Consider the following 15624-nt stretch of genomic DNA (forward strand, 5'->3'; position numbering starts at 1 on the left):
ACAGAAAACGTACAGTCCCTTAAGACATTTTCTCCCCAACAGTTTTGTGGAGCTCTTCCCTGCTCAACCATGTAAAAACTAATTTTTTGAGCAGTAGTAGTTCTCCAACTGTGGTCTTGGAATGTCCTTTAAGTATTATGCAGGCTTTTCCAATTTCAAAAAGAGACATGTGCTCATGTCTAGGGAAGGTTACCAGCTAGAACAAGCAGAAAAGAAAAAGAAACTGTTTACTCTGAAGGAGTAGGACCCACTGGAACCTGAGAACTCTGGGAAACGGCTGTGACGTCAAAGCTCCCACAATCCTTGGGGAGCTGTTATTTATTGTTTGTGTGTGTTTCATTTTTCTGATGAAAGCAAATGGGGTACATGTTCACATATTTTCTTAATTTGGGGTGAAACGCAATCTTTGAAAATATGATTAAAAATTCCTCCATTGATTTAAAAATCAGTAACGAAGAATGTTAATATAAAAACTGTGTAAAAAATAAATAAAAAGGAAATATTTTAACACCAAATCATGAACTGTGTCTAGTTCAGGGTGGTGAAATATAGGTGACTTTACTTTCTCATTTATACTTTTTAATGTAAAATAATATGTTTTTTAAAATAAGCATGTATTGTACTTTGGCATTATGCTATTATTTTTTTTAAAAAATTACTCGCAGCTAGAAATTGCAAAAACAGCAGAACCACACTATGCAAAAAGAAAAAAAAATCTATGTAAGTTGCTTACTGCTGCTTTACTATATACTGTGGAATATGCCTCTCCCCTGCTCACCTCCCCCCACCAAATCTCTAATATTAAGAAAATCTTTAAGGTAAATTAACAACCATAATACATTTTAAAAATAATTAAGCAATACTTGTAAAAAGTGCTGATTATTTCATTGTAAGCATCTATTGAAAGGGGTTTGTTTGGTCTAAAATGAAGCTGTCAAGAAAGGTGTCATAAGGGGTGAGATAGGAGCAGAACCATGAAAGGTAGCATAAGTGGGTTTGCAAAAAGAGTTACAGAGCAAGGACATTTCCTATCAGAAGTCAGAAAAGAAGACTAGAGGACATGGGGAAATGTCCTAGCCTAACTAGCATGCTAGGGAAATGTAGGAGAACAGTTCTGATTTGTGTGTGAATGGGCAGGTTACTGGGACATGAATGGAAATATAGACTATAAAAGGTGGTTAAAAACAAACAAAACAAAACAAAACAAAACAAAAAAAACAACCAAACAGGACAAATAATTTGGTCCTTTTGTATAATAAAATAAGACAAAAACAGAGAGAGAGAGAGAGGCAAATCATAAAAGACTCTTAATGGAACAAACTGAGGATTGCTGGAGGGGAGGTGGGTGGGGGATGGGGTAACTGGGTGATGGGCATTAAGGAGGGCACTTGAAGTAATGAGCACTGGGAATTGCAACTGAGGAATTATTAAATTCTACCTCCAAAACTAATAATACTGTACATATTAACTGAATTTAAATTTAAAAAATTTTAAAAAGAATAAAAAGCAATTGTGAGTTCTAATGGAGAGAGCCATGATGTTTTTAAAAATGTGTTTGTCAGGCAGCCCTGGTGGTGCAGCGGTTTAGTGCCGCCTGCAGCCCAGGGTGTGATCCTGGAGACCTGGGATCGAGTCCCACGTCGGGGTCCCTGCATGGAGCCTGCTTCTCCCTCTGCCTCTCTCTCTGTATCTCTCATGAATAAGTAAATTTAAAAAAAATCTTTAAAAAAATGTGTTTGTCAAAGAATGCATTAGCATGCTTTTTATTATTCATTCAGCAAAAATTTCTTTAGGATCTATTACATCCCCCTGTGCACCACCTACAGATAGGAAGACAAGTGTGGATTCAGGGAGACCCAGTTAGTTAGGAGGCTGGTACAGCACTGCAGGTGAGATATCACAGATTTTTAAGGGAAGATGGATTCAGGTGATTGTAGAAGGTAAACTTGTTGAGATTTGAATGTAGACTGGACAGAGGAGGAAAGGAAGGAGTCAGGGTGAGTCTGAAATTTCTGAGTTTTGCATCCCCATGTTGTGATACAGAAAAACAGGAAAAGCTGTAAGAGGATCAGATTGGGGAAAGAGAGCTCATTAGTGCCCTGTTTCACTATTTCTGAGTTTGAAGCATTTAACTGTGACGTTCACATGGGAATGCTGAATAGGTCGCTGCATATATGGACCTGCAGTTCCAAGGGGGGGCCTTGAAGCTGTAACCTGGGAGTCTTCACTATGCAGATGGTTGCTGAAATGGTGAGCCTGGAGGACATCTCCTAGGCAAACGGTAAAAAGTAGGAAGAGGAGTGGAGAGAGAGCCTAGTTGGATTAGAAAGGGGATCCACTAAAGATGGGGAGATCGTTCTATCACTTAAGCATTCACTGAGCCCAGGCAACAGGCTAGCAGTTATCCCAGTGGTACTGGACTACCGTGATCCAGACGGGTGCTTAGGGAAGTCGCCCCGGTGGAAAATGAAGTCACAGTGTACACAATTATGGAGCATCACCTCCCAGGCTGGATTAATGACAACATGTCAACGCCCAGGTATAAAGAATTAGATCCAATGTCTACTTCCACTGGAACTTTCAACTTATAGGTATTTATGAGTTACCTGAAAGAGAAATAGAACAGTTACCAGTTCCCCAAAACCTCTACTCCCAAGGAGTGGGCTAAAATGAATTATCAGAGAGGAAAAAAATACATGAAAATGGTTGGTTATGCTATACACCTTTGAGCTCAACAGCTTTCTCCTTTTCTAGATTCTAGAAAATAGCATTTAGGAGGCTTCCGTGGCATCTAAGTACCAGTTTTCTCTGTAGACACATATCTTGGACAGCCATTGGGGCAAAGAAGACAAGCAAGGCTGACAAGAGCAGGAGGCTGGACACTGATTCCCTGACCACCCACCAGGCCCAGGCCAATTCCTCCAAGCCCCTTGCACACTAGCATGGACGTATGTGGATACATACAATGGAAACTTGAGAAAATGGGGTTGTCTATATATAACTGAAGTGCTGGCCAGGCCTTTCACTTTGCCCCTGAGTCAAGCTGATTAAACTTAGCATATCCTGGCTCCAATTTTGATTGAGTTGGGCCCCTTGGCCTTTATGTTGTATATCTGAATCCTCTTTGAAAAGATTTGGCCTCCCCATATATATTTAGAGTACTGGGAGAGTGCCCATCTGTTTTTATGCTTATTTATAACTACACCACCTTCCAGCACTGTGAGGTCCTTTAAAATATAATGACATGACTGATGATGAGAAATTAAGTGAATGGGGTGAATGTTCTTACGCTCAGACAAACGTTTGTGGGAATGCAATTTCCCTTGCAGCGCAGGCCTGGCACTTCTGTTTCTCATGAACACCCCGAGCTCAGATTATCTTGGAAGGTGTGTATTAACCATCATTTCTACTGAGAAGACAGAGTATTCATTCTGCCAGTTTGTTGCTCCCACTGTTGCCTTGCCTTGTGGACCTCGAAATTCAGGGTGTGGGTAGGGAGAGAAGCAGAAAATCCTAAGATTTACAGAAGGGGGTTAAGAATCTGCCTCATATAAATCTTCCTCATGTAAATCACTTGAAACTCTTGCCCAAAAAGCAGGAGACGAGTGGAAGCCAGGAGTTAGATCTGGGGACACACACAAGACTTGGGGCAGTTATTGTCCTGCTTTGAGGGAAAGAAGGGATTCCCCTAGCCCCTGGGCCTAACTCTGGGACGGCCAGTGCTTGCCCTCTTCGAAGACTGGGAAAGTGGGGGGTCTGTGGCAGCTTTGCAGCAGCTCCCCAACACGCCAGCGACCCAGGGTCATCTAGTTCCACTTGGGAGCCCTGGGAGAGCGCCCCTCTCCCCTCCTGCTCACCTTGGAATCCTGACCACCTTCATTTCAAAGGCAAGAAGGGCGGGACGCCTACCAGCTCTCTCCGTGTTTCTGCGAAAATGCATGTCTATAGCATATACTTCTGCAGTCCCTGGGGTGTCTTCATGACATTGATATGTCCTATCTTTTGCTACCTGTGTAGAAGGGTCTTCCAGCGTGTCCCTCTCCTGCTGAGTCCAAGGTTTTCTGAAGGCAGAGCAGGTCCCGCCCCGGCTTAGAAAGAACGCGCCCCCTTTCGGCAGGAGAAGGCAAGGCTCGAGGGTACATTGCACCCCGCGAAGAGCTGCGCCTCACGGGCCTGGGACCTGCGAGCACCGGAGCGGAGCCGAGGTGCGGTGGGGCTGTTTGCATCTCTGCTCCAGCCGGGATGGAGGACGCTAAAATCTAAGATACTGCCGAGCTCTGTTTTAAAAGTTAACGTTGTATTTGTCACTCAACTTCTGTATTACCACTCCCCTGCTCCATCTCCTCCCTCCCTCCCCTATCCCCCCAAAGTGGTGCGATTCCACAAAAGCCAGCTCCCCAGGCCGGGTGAGATCTCCATTTCTGCATAGAAGTTTCCGTAGTCTCTTCTCTCCCGTCCGCCTGCCCGTTAAGAAAACTTCCAATCGCTTGCAAAAAGCTCCAAGCAGACAAAATAGGAACCAGAGGACCTGTCCTTGTTCTTTCTAATAACTCGAATCTTGGGGATCCGAATTAATACACATTTTTCAAATTCATTCCTCATTTATAATGGCAAAAATAAGCCTCAAAGTGCTTGGGAATTAGAGCTCTGTCATTACTGGGGCAGCAAAGGGACTGGCACATCCATTACCCGAGGACTGAATTCTGGTCATGACTTTGTTCCTATATTTGAGAACTGCAGGAGCAGCAGAATCGTTAAGATTCTGATTGTCCTTAGACTCTTCTGAGACGTCACTTGTGTGTGCGATTGATTTGTTTTGACGACTTTTCTTTATTTTCTTTCATAAAATTTCCTCCACCAACCACTGTTTGTGCCTTTCGTCCCCATCCAGCCCTTAAATTGACTACTACCCCTGTACTCAGCTTCACAGATATTTTTTCAAGAAAAGTGGTTCCAGGACAAGTAAAATGTGATTTTTTTTTCAGTCAAAACCTAAAATCCATAGTTCATAATTTTCTGTACAACTACTTCCTTAAGGCTGCCTCACTAAATTGACAAAATACCACACCAAGAATCTACTAATATTCGGACCAAGGTGAAGACATCTTACTCAAAAACTTCTCCAGGTAGAAAACAAACGCTCTGACCCCAAACACCAATGACTGTCTCTCCTCAGAATTCTTGACAACGTATCTCCGCATTTATTGATTTAATTAAAAAAAAAAAAACAGCACTTAGAGAAAAAGAGGTGGTGGCAGTTTGTCAATATTGTTATTACTGTTTGAAATTTGTTTTAACTGAGTGTTGTTAGCCTGTTCATCAAACTATTTGAATTTATAAGAATCAAAATTCTTGTGGATGAATATTAATGCTGTTGACACACATATCCTCTTTGTATTGTTGCAAAGGGAGTTAAAGGACACCAACCTATGGGGGTGGGGTGGTACTGGGCCCTGCATCAAATTAAAACAGAAGTCCAAGCAGAGCACCTAATCAGATTACAATGGGGTGGACTTACAGGTAGTTCTGTAAATGTTTGGACATGAAGTGGACACAGGAAGTTAGCCTCTTATCCAAGTATTTCCTGTAAATGTCTAATCTGTAGCTCAGAGAAATACTCAAAGCATCCTCTTGATTGACCTTACAAATTGACTTAAATAGAGGTTGCTGAGCCCCCAAGTTTACTCTCTCTTCCGGGTGAAGTTCTTCCCCACAAAACTCTTCCACCTTCTGCAAAAAAAAAAAAAAAAAAAAAAAAAAAAAGAAAAAGAAAGAAAGAAAGAAAAGCAAAATGCAAGCCTTATCTCCTTCTCTATAAGTACTACTTCCCCTCTCCCCATTAAAAAAGAAAAGAAAAGAAAACTTCCTTTGGCTTCTACTAACTCCATCTCTCAAAGAATAAAAAGCAAATACCTATTCTCAGAACTATTGAAAGCTGGCACCACCAGGAACAGGAGGCACGCAGGAATCGCCCGCACACACAGGCGCACACAGACTTGCAACATCCCTGTACTGGAGTCCTCTGGGTGCCCCTATGGAGGAGCAGAGATCTCCTTGAGCGAGGGGCCTGCGTGGGTACTGAAGGAGGGAGTAGGCAAACAGGGTATTATAGGAGAGGAATTGTAAAAGAAACACATCTTCCAAAAAAAATCAAATGGACCTCTAATTGAAAATCCACAGATACCATTTAAAAGTGAAAAAGGGTCTCGGAGGTGGTTGCTGGATGGAAGCGGGGTTCAAAACTCCGATCAGAGTGGATCAGAGCCAGTGGGGTAGGAAGGTATCCTTGGTTCTGAAGTCGCTGGGGTTTTTTCACAGGGGAGGGGTGTGGGTGACATCTTGTTGGTTTGGAGATGACTTATTCACTCCTTATTCACTCCTGCTGTAAAATCTAAAATGACGCCCCTGGGAAGATGAAGGAAGTGCAGCGTCCTGGGTGATCCACGGCTGCCCGCTTGGCGCTCCTACATTCTGACCTAAGCATGTGGAGGGACCGCCAAAGTCATTGTGCCAAAATGCACGGCTGCAAGACACCTAAGGTGCGGCAGAGGTACCAGAATCTTGGAAAGAGCTCCATCAGGGAAATGAACGGTGGAGGCAGGGGCTCACCGTCTTACGGAGTTGGGGGATCTGGAGCCCCAGCGAGGATTGGCTGCCTGGGGCCTCGGACTACACAGGCCCAGATCCCTGACCTTCACACTCCAAGCTGCCCTACTCTCTCAGGCGGTGGGGGGAGTTACCAGACTGTCAGTTTTTCCAAAATATTAAGAGGAGGCCATCCAGTGCCCTGCTCCTGCTTGTAGGATAAACAAGATTTACCACCTCTTCTCTGAACTTGACTTGCGACCGTGGGGACTCAGTGACCTACCTTGATCCTGGATTTCACTGCCTCCTATAAAGAGAAAAAATTTCCAGGCTACCCTTAAAATGATATATTTCATTGGCTCCCCTTTGAATCAAGATAATTGAGGCCCAAAATCAGAGTACCGGCTCCAGGGCCCCCAGGGTGGTGCCGGCAAAAGTTTCTGGAGCCCTAGATGTTACAAATGCTGAAACTCCAGGGAAATTTATATTCTGAGGCATGTTCCAACTAGGGAGCACCCTAGAGAATGCTCCCGCTCCCCCTGGGCTTACCACTGGTGGGGGGGCAGGGGGGTTGGGGGAGGTGGGGGATTTGGTGGAGCTGGGCTGGGGGAGTGTGGCAGGAGGATTGGGCAGGCGTTTCTATCCCGCCGCGTTTACACCTCTCCCTTTGTGACAAATCGATTTCCCGCGCCGCTGTTCTGCATTTGCATCCCGCCGAGGCCCGGGGCCCAGCTGCGCCAAGCGCACACTTACCACCGGCTTCGGAGTGTGTGCGTGTGTGCACGCGTGTCTAATTGACTTTCCGTCTACCTTTTTATGACTACATGTGTTTCCAACAAAAGGTCTTATTAGGACAATCTGGTTTCACTAATTTAGAGGTTGGGAACGTGGAAGGCAGGCGCTTTTTTTTTTTTAAGAGTTTGCAGAAGTTCGGATTAAGAAATGACAGCGGGATGCACCGTCCTCCTAAGAGTAGGTCTGCCTATTTTTATGACCTGTTCCTCTTTCCTCTCCCTGGCTTCCCCTGTTCTACCCCCCTTTGCACTCCACACTCCTCCATTAGCCACCGGATTCCTTACTGTTAAAGAACCGTTTCTTTAAACACTTAAGACATCTGAACCCAGAAGTCTGAGACATTTGCTGGGCTGGGAAAATCAGAAAAAGGGAAAAGAAATCATTCTACAGAGAGGAAAGTGCAATGAACATCAACCAAGGGGGAATAGTATTGTGGCACGGAGTGAGGGAGATAAGAGAGAAGCTCTCACTTTGGACTCAACTTAGTTCCTCCATGCTAAGGTCAGCCCAGGTGGTAAGTGAAAATTTGCAATATTAGTGCAAACGGAACCTGTTTTACTAATTTCAGATGAAAAGAAAATTTAGGAAGGACATGTTTCTATAGAGCTGGAAGAGTAAACCCTGTCTTTTACATGTTTCCATGCCTCTGAAGGAGATTATGCTTTCCCACTCTGTGGTAGACTTCCCGAAGGCTGCGAAGGGCACTTGATTCTCATGTGGTTTTCTGTCTTTTAGGCTCAGAGCCTTGCTTTGACTCCTCTCTTCCCTGATTCAGTCTGAGCCTCACTATCCACTGCACACTGGAAGCCCAGCAGGGCCCACCGGTCCTGACTCAACGAGTTCACAACAGCGTCCTCGGCAACTCCTGATGGGGGACCCGAGGACTAAGGACACGGGTCCTCCTAGACAGTATCGCCCCACTTACCAGACCTTCCTATTCTCATCTCAGAGATGAGTGAGGGGGTTGAGGAAACTTTGCTTCTAAAAGCAACAACTATTTGTTAGAAGAATAGGCCGCAGCCATCTCAAGAAAGCAAGGCCTTATCCTGTTTCTCTGCTACTTTCAGAAACCCCAGTGTCAGTCACTTTGTCCCCATCAGCTGGGTCTGCATTTCTGCTACCTCCCTCTGAACTGTCTGTGGACCATCCCTCCTTAAGCATCCATTTCCTGGCTGGCATCCTAACCTCAATTTCCTTCCGGGGCCCACTCCCCATTAGGCCTCCTTGCTCCTGGAAACTCGGAGGTGTGTGTCCTCAAGAATATAGTGGCAGGTTCCTGGAGGTTTCACCCCCTTCCCTCAGGATGCACAGTTCCCAACATCGCTGCTGCCCTTTTTATGTCCTCGGCAGACCCCAGGCGGGGTGCGCAGCGCGATCTTGGCCATGCCAGGCCTGGTCTCACAGGAGCCAACCTGGACAGCTTCCCCACCACCGCAGACCACCTCCGCCTCAGCTTTGAGGGGCTTCCCAGCTGGCCTCCAAGCCCAGTCTTCTTGTTCCCACTAGAAACCCACCAAGAACCCGAGCTCCCTTCTCAGAGGCATCTCCTCAGAGCCAAAGGGCAGGAACGGTGGGCATCCCTCCAGCCTCGGACTATCCCGCGCCCGGCGTGGCCAGCACAGCCCCGGGCTTGCTGAGGCCACCGGCCCTGGGCCTGCTTTTCACCTCCCTCTGCTTGTTTTAGGGGTAAAGCACCAGTGGCTGGTCTCTCTTGCCCGACCCTCATCTTTTACGTGATCCTGTTTTCTGTTGTGAGTTCATCCTCCCGCTCCGAATAGTGATAAATGTTGGGGTGAATAACTAACCGTGGCGAAAGAAGACCAGCAGAAGGTGCAGAATCAGTGAAGCTGGGTGATAGGCACTTGGAGATTCGGGATACTATGCTCCCTATGCTTTGCATATTTAAACTGTCCCTAGTTGAACGTTGAAAAACAATCGTTATTTCACCGTGCAGTTTCTTGGAGTTCAAAGTATCTACACAAGCAATTAACTCACACTGGGGACAGTGCAGCAAGAGCAACCCTCCTCTCTCCCTCCCTCCCTCTCCAGGCACCGATATCTTCAACAAGGAAGCCTCTGCATCCTTGCCCACCCGTTACCCAGGACTTGGGGACATCGGGTCTTCATTCCTCAGAGCTGGCCACCTCTCTCTAGAGACAGACCAGGCCGGATTATATTCAGTCTAAATTCCCTATAGCCCTCCGCCACTGAGAATACTAGAGGGGATCGAGCCCAGTTCGATTTTAGCTAAAAAACACTGAGGGGATTCTAGGCTTGGACTAAGGAAGCTGGGCAAGGGGCAGGCGGCCTGCCAAAGAGAGGGGGGCTGTCCTTGCCCCCTGCTTCACTGTGGCATGCGGGACTCCTACCACTTTGCCAGGCCTTGCTTCCAGCTGTTTTGGGTCCTGTTTGCTTTGTCTATTTCCTGAGAGTCTGATACTGGCAGGGTTTATTTATTTATTTATTTCAATGATGGCATGGCAGTGGGTCTCTTGTTTTCACAGATTCCAAATTCGGGGACAAAATAAGTCAACAAATAATGAAATGTGAAAGAATTTGCCTCGTTTAAAAAAACTTCCAGCCAAGTTCAGACTCTTGAAATCTCAGGGAGGAAACATCACGCCCCAGTGTCACCTGTGGTGATTCAGGTGACAGGTCTGTTCCAGACTCCAGAACGGACAGATACACTTGGAGTCACATTTTAAGGCACGGTTAATAACACCAGGCCAGATTTCCATGGGGGCGCGATTGGCCATCGGGAAGGACGGCAAAGGGAGACTGCGTGGACTTTTCTGGAGGTGTTAGGGCCGATAGGGAGAGCTCCTTGAATGTGACACCAGGCTCGGCTGGCTCTGGGGCCCGCGCTGCTCCTGCGCATCTCTCCTGTGCGGGACCGAGCGGGGCGGGAGCTCGGGTTTCACCCCAAAGGACACTCCCTTTGCTTCGCCCCCGAGTCTCCCCGAAGCAGAGGCCTTTGATTCTGCCGGGGGGGGGGGGTGTCTCAAAGCCTTGTGCAGGCGAAGGGCGGCAAGAGCAGAGAACAGAGCGCAGCGCGGCCCTGGGAACCCACGCGGGGTACGGAGCCCAAGCCGCGCGGGTCTCGAGGCTGCGCGCTGCGCCCTCCGCCGCTCCGCCCCGCCTACCCCCGAACCCACGCTCGAGGCCCGGGAGAAGCCCTCCCGGCCCACCTCGGCATCTAATCCGCTGCCTTCCCAACGGGGCAGGCTCCCCGACTGTGCACCCCTCGGGGACCCCTTCCCAGCCAGCCCGCTTGCCCCGCGTGCTGGAAGACCTAGCAGCCGTGCTCGCTCGGGACCGAAGGGCAGCCCGGTCGGCTTCAGCGAGGTTCCGCGGCGGGCAGTCCCCAGCCGCCACCTCCGGGCCTCCGGGCCTCCCTGCAGCGCCCGCCCGGGCTGCCCCCTCGGCAGATCCCTCCTTGCATCATCCAGCCTCTCTGTCTGTGACTGGCCCTTCCCCGGGCTACTGCCACCACCTCTCCTCGCCCCCGACTGTCTCCCCTGGACTGGGTGGGACCCCGGTCCCGGACACACACTCCCGCGGGGATGAGTCCCTCACTCACTGTCTTGCTGGGGGGTGTCGCTGCCGCTGGTGAGTCCCGGCGACTCCAGGAGGCTTCGGCCGGCCTCGCCCACGCTCTCGTCCGCCTGCGCCGCCACCATGTCCCCGGCTTCCTCCAGGTCTAGCAGGTGACTGACGGAGAAGTTCTTTTTCGCCTGCAGGGTGTCGAGGTTGCCGGGGCTGTCCAAGCGGCCGCCCAGCGCCGGTTGCCGCTCCAGAACGTGCCCGTAGCTGGAGGTCATGGTCTCCCCCTCCGATCCCACCCACCCCCCTCTTCCCGCTCGAATCAACACCAAACGCTGTGGGCGCGAGGGGGGAGAGGAGCCGAGTGGGGAAGAGAGAGGGGGGAGTGGAGAGAGAGAGAGGGAGAGAGAGAGGGAGAGGGAGAGAGGGAGAGAGGGAGAGAGAGAGAGAGAGAGAGAGAGAGAGAGAGAGAGACAGAAGGAGGGGAAGGACAAAAAAATTGGAAAGGGGGGGACCCCCTTCTGCAGAGCAGAGCGTTCTACACCAACAGCCTTCGACAGCCTCGGCTGCTTTCCTGAGGCCAAGTCCGGCGCGATCCAAGGAGATAATCCACACCAAAAAATAAAATTAAAAAGTCACCCTATGTTCAAGTCAGGAGAAAAAAAATTCCTTCCAGCTATCCAAAAGCGTCCACACGCACACACTAAAAATAATAATAAGGGGGAGAAAGGAAAGGGGAGGCCAGCAGGGCGGGGGAGTTAGACACACAGAAGAAGAGAGAAGAAGGGGTGGGAGAGAAGAATCAAAGTGGTTTTTTTTTTTCAAGGTTAAAAAAGTTATTCCCAGGCAAGAGTTCAAGCACCAACAGAAGAAGGCTTGTTCCAGCTTTAAAACATCTTCAAGAAAACGTGTTCCCCCTCTCTGCACTCCTGTGGATTCTCAGGAGTGACTAAAGTTTCAGGAGGAGAGGGTGATGTCTTGCAGATGTATTGGAGAGCAGGATTCTCACTTTACTTTTCGTAAGAAGAAGAAGAAGAAGAAGAAGAAAAAAAAAGGGCTTCAAGAGTCCGAAAGAGGGTGGTGGTGGGTTTCCCCCCTTTCCCTTCTCTCTCTCCCCCTCTTCTTGCTGAGCTCCTTTTTCCTTCTCAGTTGGATCAAGAAGCTCTCTGGCACTTCAAAAGGCACAAACTGGCATGCAGAGGAGGCTTTGTAGGGAATACAAGAAAATTGGAGACCCCTGGGAGGGCAGATCTCGACTTAATAGGAGCCTGTAATTACGTGGCAAAGCCTTTGTGCGGTGCCTGACGTTTTACAGACCCCCTTTCTCCATCACAATCTCCTTCTTCCTCCTTTCCCTCGGACCAAAAAACAGTCTGATTAAGAAAACCCCCTTTGCCAACATCTGAGCCAAAGAGAAAGAGAGAGGGAGGGAGCGAGTGAGGGAGGAGGGAGCAAAAAGGGAGGGAAGAGAAAGGGAGAGAGCCCCTTTGGATTTTTTAAGTAAAGGTCTAATTATCATTCCCCTGCAATAGTATCACGGGGAGAAAAGACAAACTGAAACCCACAGTCACTTCAAACGGGCGATTATTTTGCTTGGGCATTAACTCCTCCAGATTTGTTTAAGATCCTGTTGGAAAATCTCATTTGCATGTTTTGGTAACAGCTGTGGGGAAACTTGTTGGAAAAAATCCACAACTATCTCAATCAAATTTTCTTCTCTTTCGGCTTTTTTTTTTTTTTTTCTTCTCCCAAGCGTTTCCTGCAGTTCTAACAGTTTTGGGGGGTGGGGGTGGGGGAGTGTCTGAGAGAGAACGAAGGAGAGAGCAAGCAAATTAAGGCTACATTTGGCTCCGTAGAGACAGCCTATTAAATAATGTAATAAAATAACAGGAGCGATAATAATGAGAGGCTCTCCCACGCTTCTTCCGCGAACCAAAGGCAGGTTAGGGGAGATCTAGAAGGCGCAGAATCGATTCGAGTCTCTCGCGCCGCTAGGAATCCCGGGGCCAGGGCAGTGGGAAATTTACATATTTATTTAGCTGGAGGAAAGGACTCTAGGAGTGTAGCATAATTGCTCCCTCCTCCCCCCCCCCCCACCCTGGCCAATTTCGTAACCTCTTTGGAGCGGCCAAGGTCGCTTCCCCAGGCGACAACGCTAAACCAGAGGGTCGCGTTGCCCAGATGCGCAGGAGGCAGGGGCATTCCTGGGGCGAGTGGCCGGGCTAGGGTCCTGCGCAGTTCAGGGTCCTACCCGGGTGCCTGGGCGGGAGGGGGAGGGCGCGTAGGAGGAAAGACAGGAAGGAATAGAGGAACCCCTAAGTCTACGGATAATGCTCTGCCATCCGTCTGCTGAGTCCTAACTTGACAAGGAACAGAGAGGTGCTGAGGGATTTTTTCATGACCTGTTGGAATTTGGTAACAGCTTTAATAGTCTCATTAGAAATGAGTTACTATATGACGAGTAAGTAAAATATTAAGTGCTTATTTGTGGCATTTTATGGTCTCCAAACATAAATACACACACATATACATACTTTCCCACTGGCTTGATTACTAGACTTTTTTTTCCTTTTTTTTTTTCCTTTTTTTTTTTTTTTCCGTCCTGTAGCCGAGAGGCTCGACTGGAGAGAAAGAAGGGTCCGAATGTGTGTAAATGGTTTCTGGGCTCCAAACGGCCATAGTTAGCCCAGAACTCCCAGCCCTGATCTGGGAAAAGAACATTTGATGCCATCAAAGGGCTGCAGATTGAAACCAGATGTGCTCGCCTCGGTTCTTTCCATGCATTTAATTAAGGAGCCGGGATGGAGGAGACTTTTTCATCATTAGTCCACCCACTCCCCCCTTCCTATTTCCATCCCCTCGCCCTCCACCCCCCACCCCCCGCAGCCCCCCTCCCGTCCTCTCGCACCCCTGACCGGGAGCCCAAAGCCCCGCCAGCGCCGCGCGGTGCGCCGCGCCCGTAGCTCCGTCTCCGCAGCGGTCGGGGCTCTAAGCAGCTAACATCTGTCCGCGTCTGGGCCGGTGCAAGCCGCGCTGCAGGGCTAGCGGGACGCTGGTGGGAGGCGGACGCGCACCCGGGTGGGCCCGCACCGCGTGCGAGCGCCAGGGCGGATGCCTTCCGCGGGGATTGCCGACGCCGCAGCCTCCGCTAGCCTCCGCTGGGTGCCACACGTGGCAGTGCCACCAGCTCGCTCGAATGGACGCGACTGACAGAGAGGTCTTCCCCCAGACGTCCTGCTGGATGAGCCTGGGTGAGAGGGCCGCGGGGCCCTCCCGTCCGCGCTCACCTAGCGAGGCACTGCTGGGTTTGTCCCCGCAGCCCCGGTCAGCCTCCTCCAGCCTCCCGGAGCCGCTCAGACCTGGAACAGGCCCTAGCCTCTCGCTTCTTCTCCGTCCCCATCTACAGTTGAATTTAACGTTTCTTCTCGACACTGACCGAACTGCCCTTTGTGACAAAGGTCTGGTGGGTAAGAGGCCGGGGTCTGACACGCCCGGGGGCATGGAGACCCAGCGATCTCCGTCAGCGGAGGAAGACCGTCCTTGGGAGAGAAAGTTGCCTTGCCCCTGATGCGCCGTCAGTCTGGTTAGTGACCCAGAGGGAGCGACAGGGAAGAGAGATCAGAGATGGGCCCTTGGAAACATAGTCGGACGTCTCCACTTACATTCCGCCGTGTTCTCGGGAGGAATCAGGCACTCCCTTAACATCACCCACTTGTCATTCGTGTAATAATATCGACCAATCCTACCAATACCAACAAGGATGCTAACGGTTTCAACAAAAACATCAGACACATTTGCTTAACATTTGTCGACCAAATATGTATATGTGTGTATATATATTATATAAAATTTTCTACGCACGCTTCCCCAAAATATCTCCGGGACCGAGAGCTCGGATACCGCCAACTGTGTGGGGCTAGTTCAGCCCCTGGCAGCGCAGCTCCCGCGGCTGCTCCAGAGGCCCGAGCCTGGGAGTCCTGCTCCAGCAGTTGGGGTGGCTGTTGAGGACCTTGGGGAGGGAGCGGCGGGCAGATGCCTTGCAAGCCCAGGAGCTGGAACTTAGGGTCAGCTAATAGAGTGTCCAGGGCAAGAGATTGGCCCCTGGTGGGACAATCATGAGGCAGGCGGCAGGGCCCCCTTCTGCGGACCCGGAGCGCTTTTTCTGGAATCCTACGGAGGCTGCAGGAGAGCGAGAGGCTCGCCGGGTCCTTCAGCGCTCCGCAAGGCGTCCCCGTAAGCCTCTGCTGCTTCGGCCAAGGCCCAGAGCACCCCCAGCCTCAGCCCCAAAGCACCGCTTGGGGGTGGGGGTGGGCGTGGGGGCGGCGGGGTGGACTGGAGGAACGCGCTGGGAGGGTCCTCAAGCAAATCCCAAAGACATAGGCCCTGCAGGGTTTTTTTTTTTTTTTCTTGCTTAGACCTTTTTAGATTTTTTTTCTTGTCCTTTTTTTCTTCCCTCTATTAACAATTAGTAGTGGATTGGATCCACACTTGATTATGTTTACACAACATTTGTAATTTTCTGAGATTCTGGATTTGCTGGATTGTAATTAAAAGCCATCGGGATAACCCTACAGGGAGACTCAAGACCGATTGGAGAGCGGGATTCATCCAGTAAATGGTGAAAAGGATAGTTTCTTGCTGCCAGCTGGCCAGGCGGAAAAAGGCTCTCTGGGGCCCTCTGAGCCAGCGCGGTGCTCTACT

At 49.6% G+C, this 15624-nt stretch overlaps 1 protein-coding gene across 2 annotated transcripts in view; it reads right to left on the bottom strand.

Annotated features, from left to right (window-relative positions):
• Positions 1–12457, bottom strand: part of PRRX1 (paired related homeobox 1) — a 72799-nt gene extending 60342 nt beyond the window's left edge. Inside the window, exon 1 of one of the 2 annotated variants that reach the window (XM_055323899.1) lies at positions 10961–12452. In XM_055323899.1, coding sequence (XP_055179874.1) covers positions 10961–11201 — 241 coding nt within the window. In that variant the 5' untranslated portion in view covers positions 11202–12452. Of the gene's footprint in view, positions 1–10960 lie in introns of both variants that reach the window. The other variant, XM_055323900.1, reaches the window with a different exon arrangement.
• Positions 12458–15624: the final 3167 nt, after the last annotated feature.

This window comes from Nyctereutes procyonoides, unplaced genomic scaffold (assembly GCF_905146905.1).
Source record: "Nyctereutes procyonoides isolate TBG_1078 unplaced genomic scaffold, NYPRO_anot_genome, whole genome shotgun sequence".
Classification (NCBI taxonomy): domain Eukaryota; kingdom Metazoa; phylum Chordata; class Mammalia; order Carnivora; family Canidae; genus Nyctereutes; species Nyctereutes procyonoides.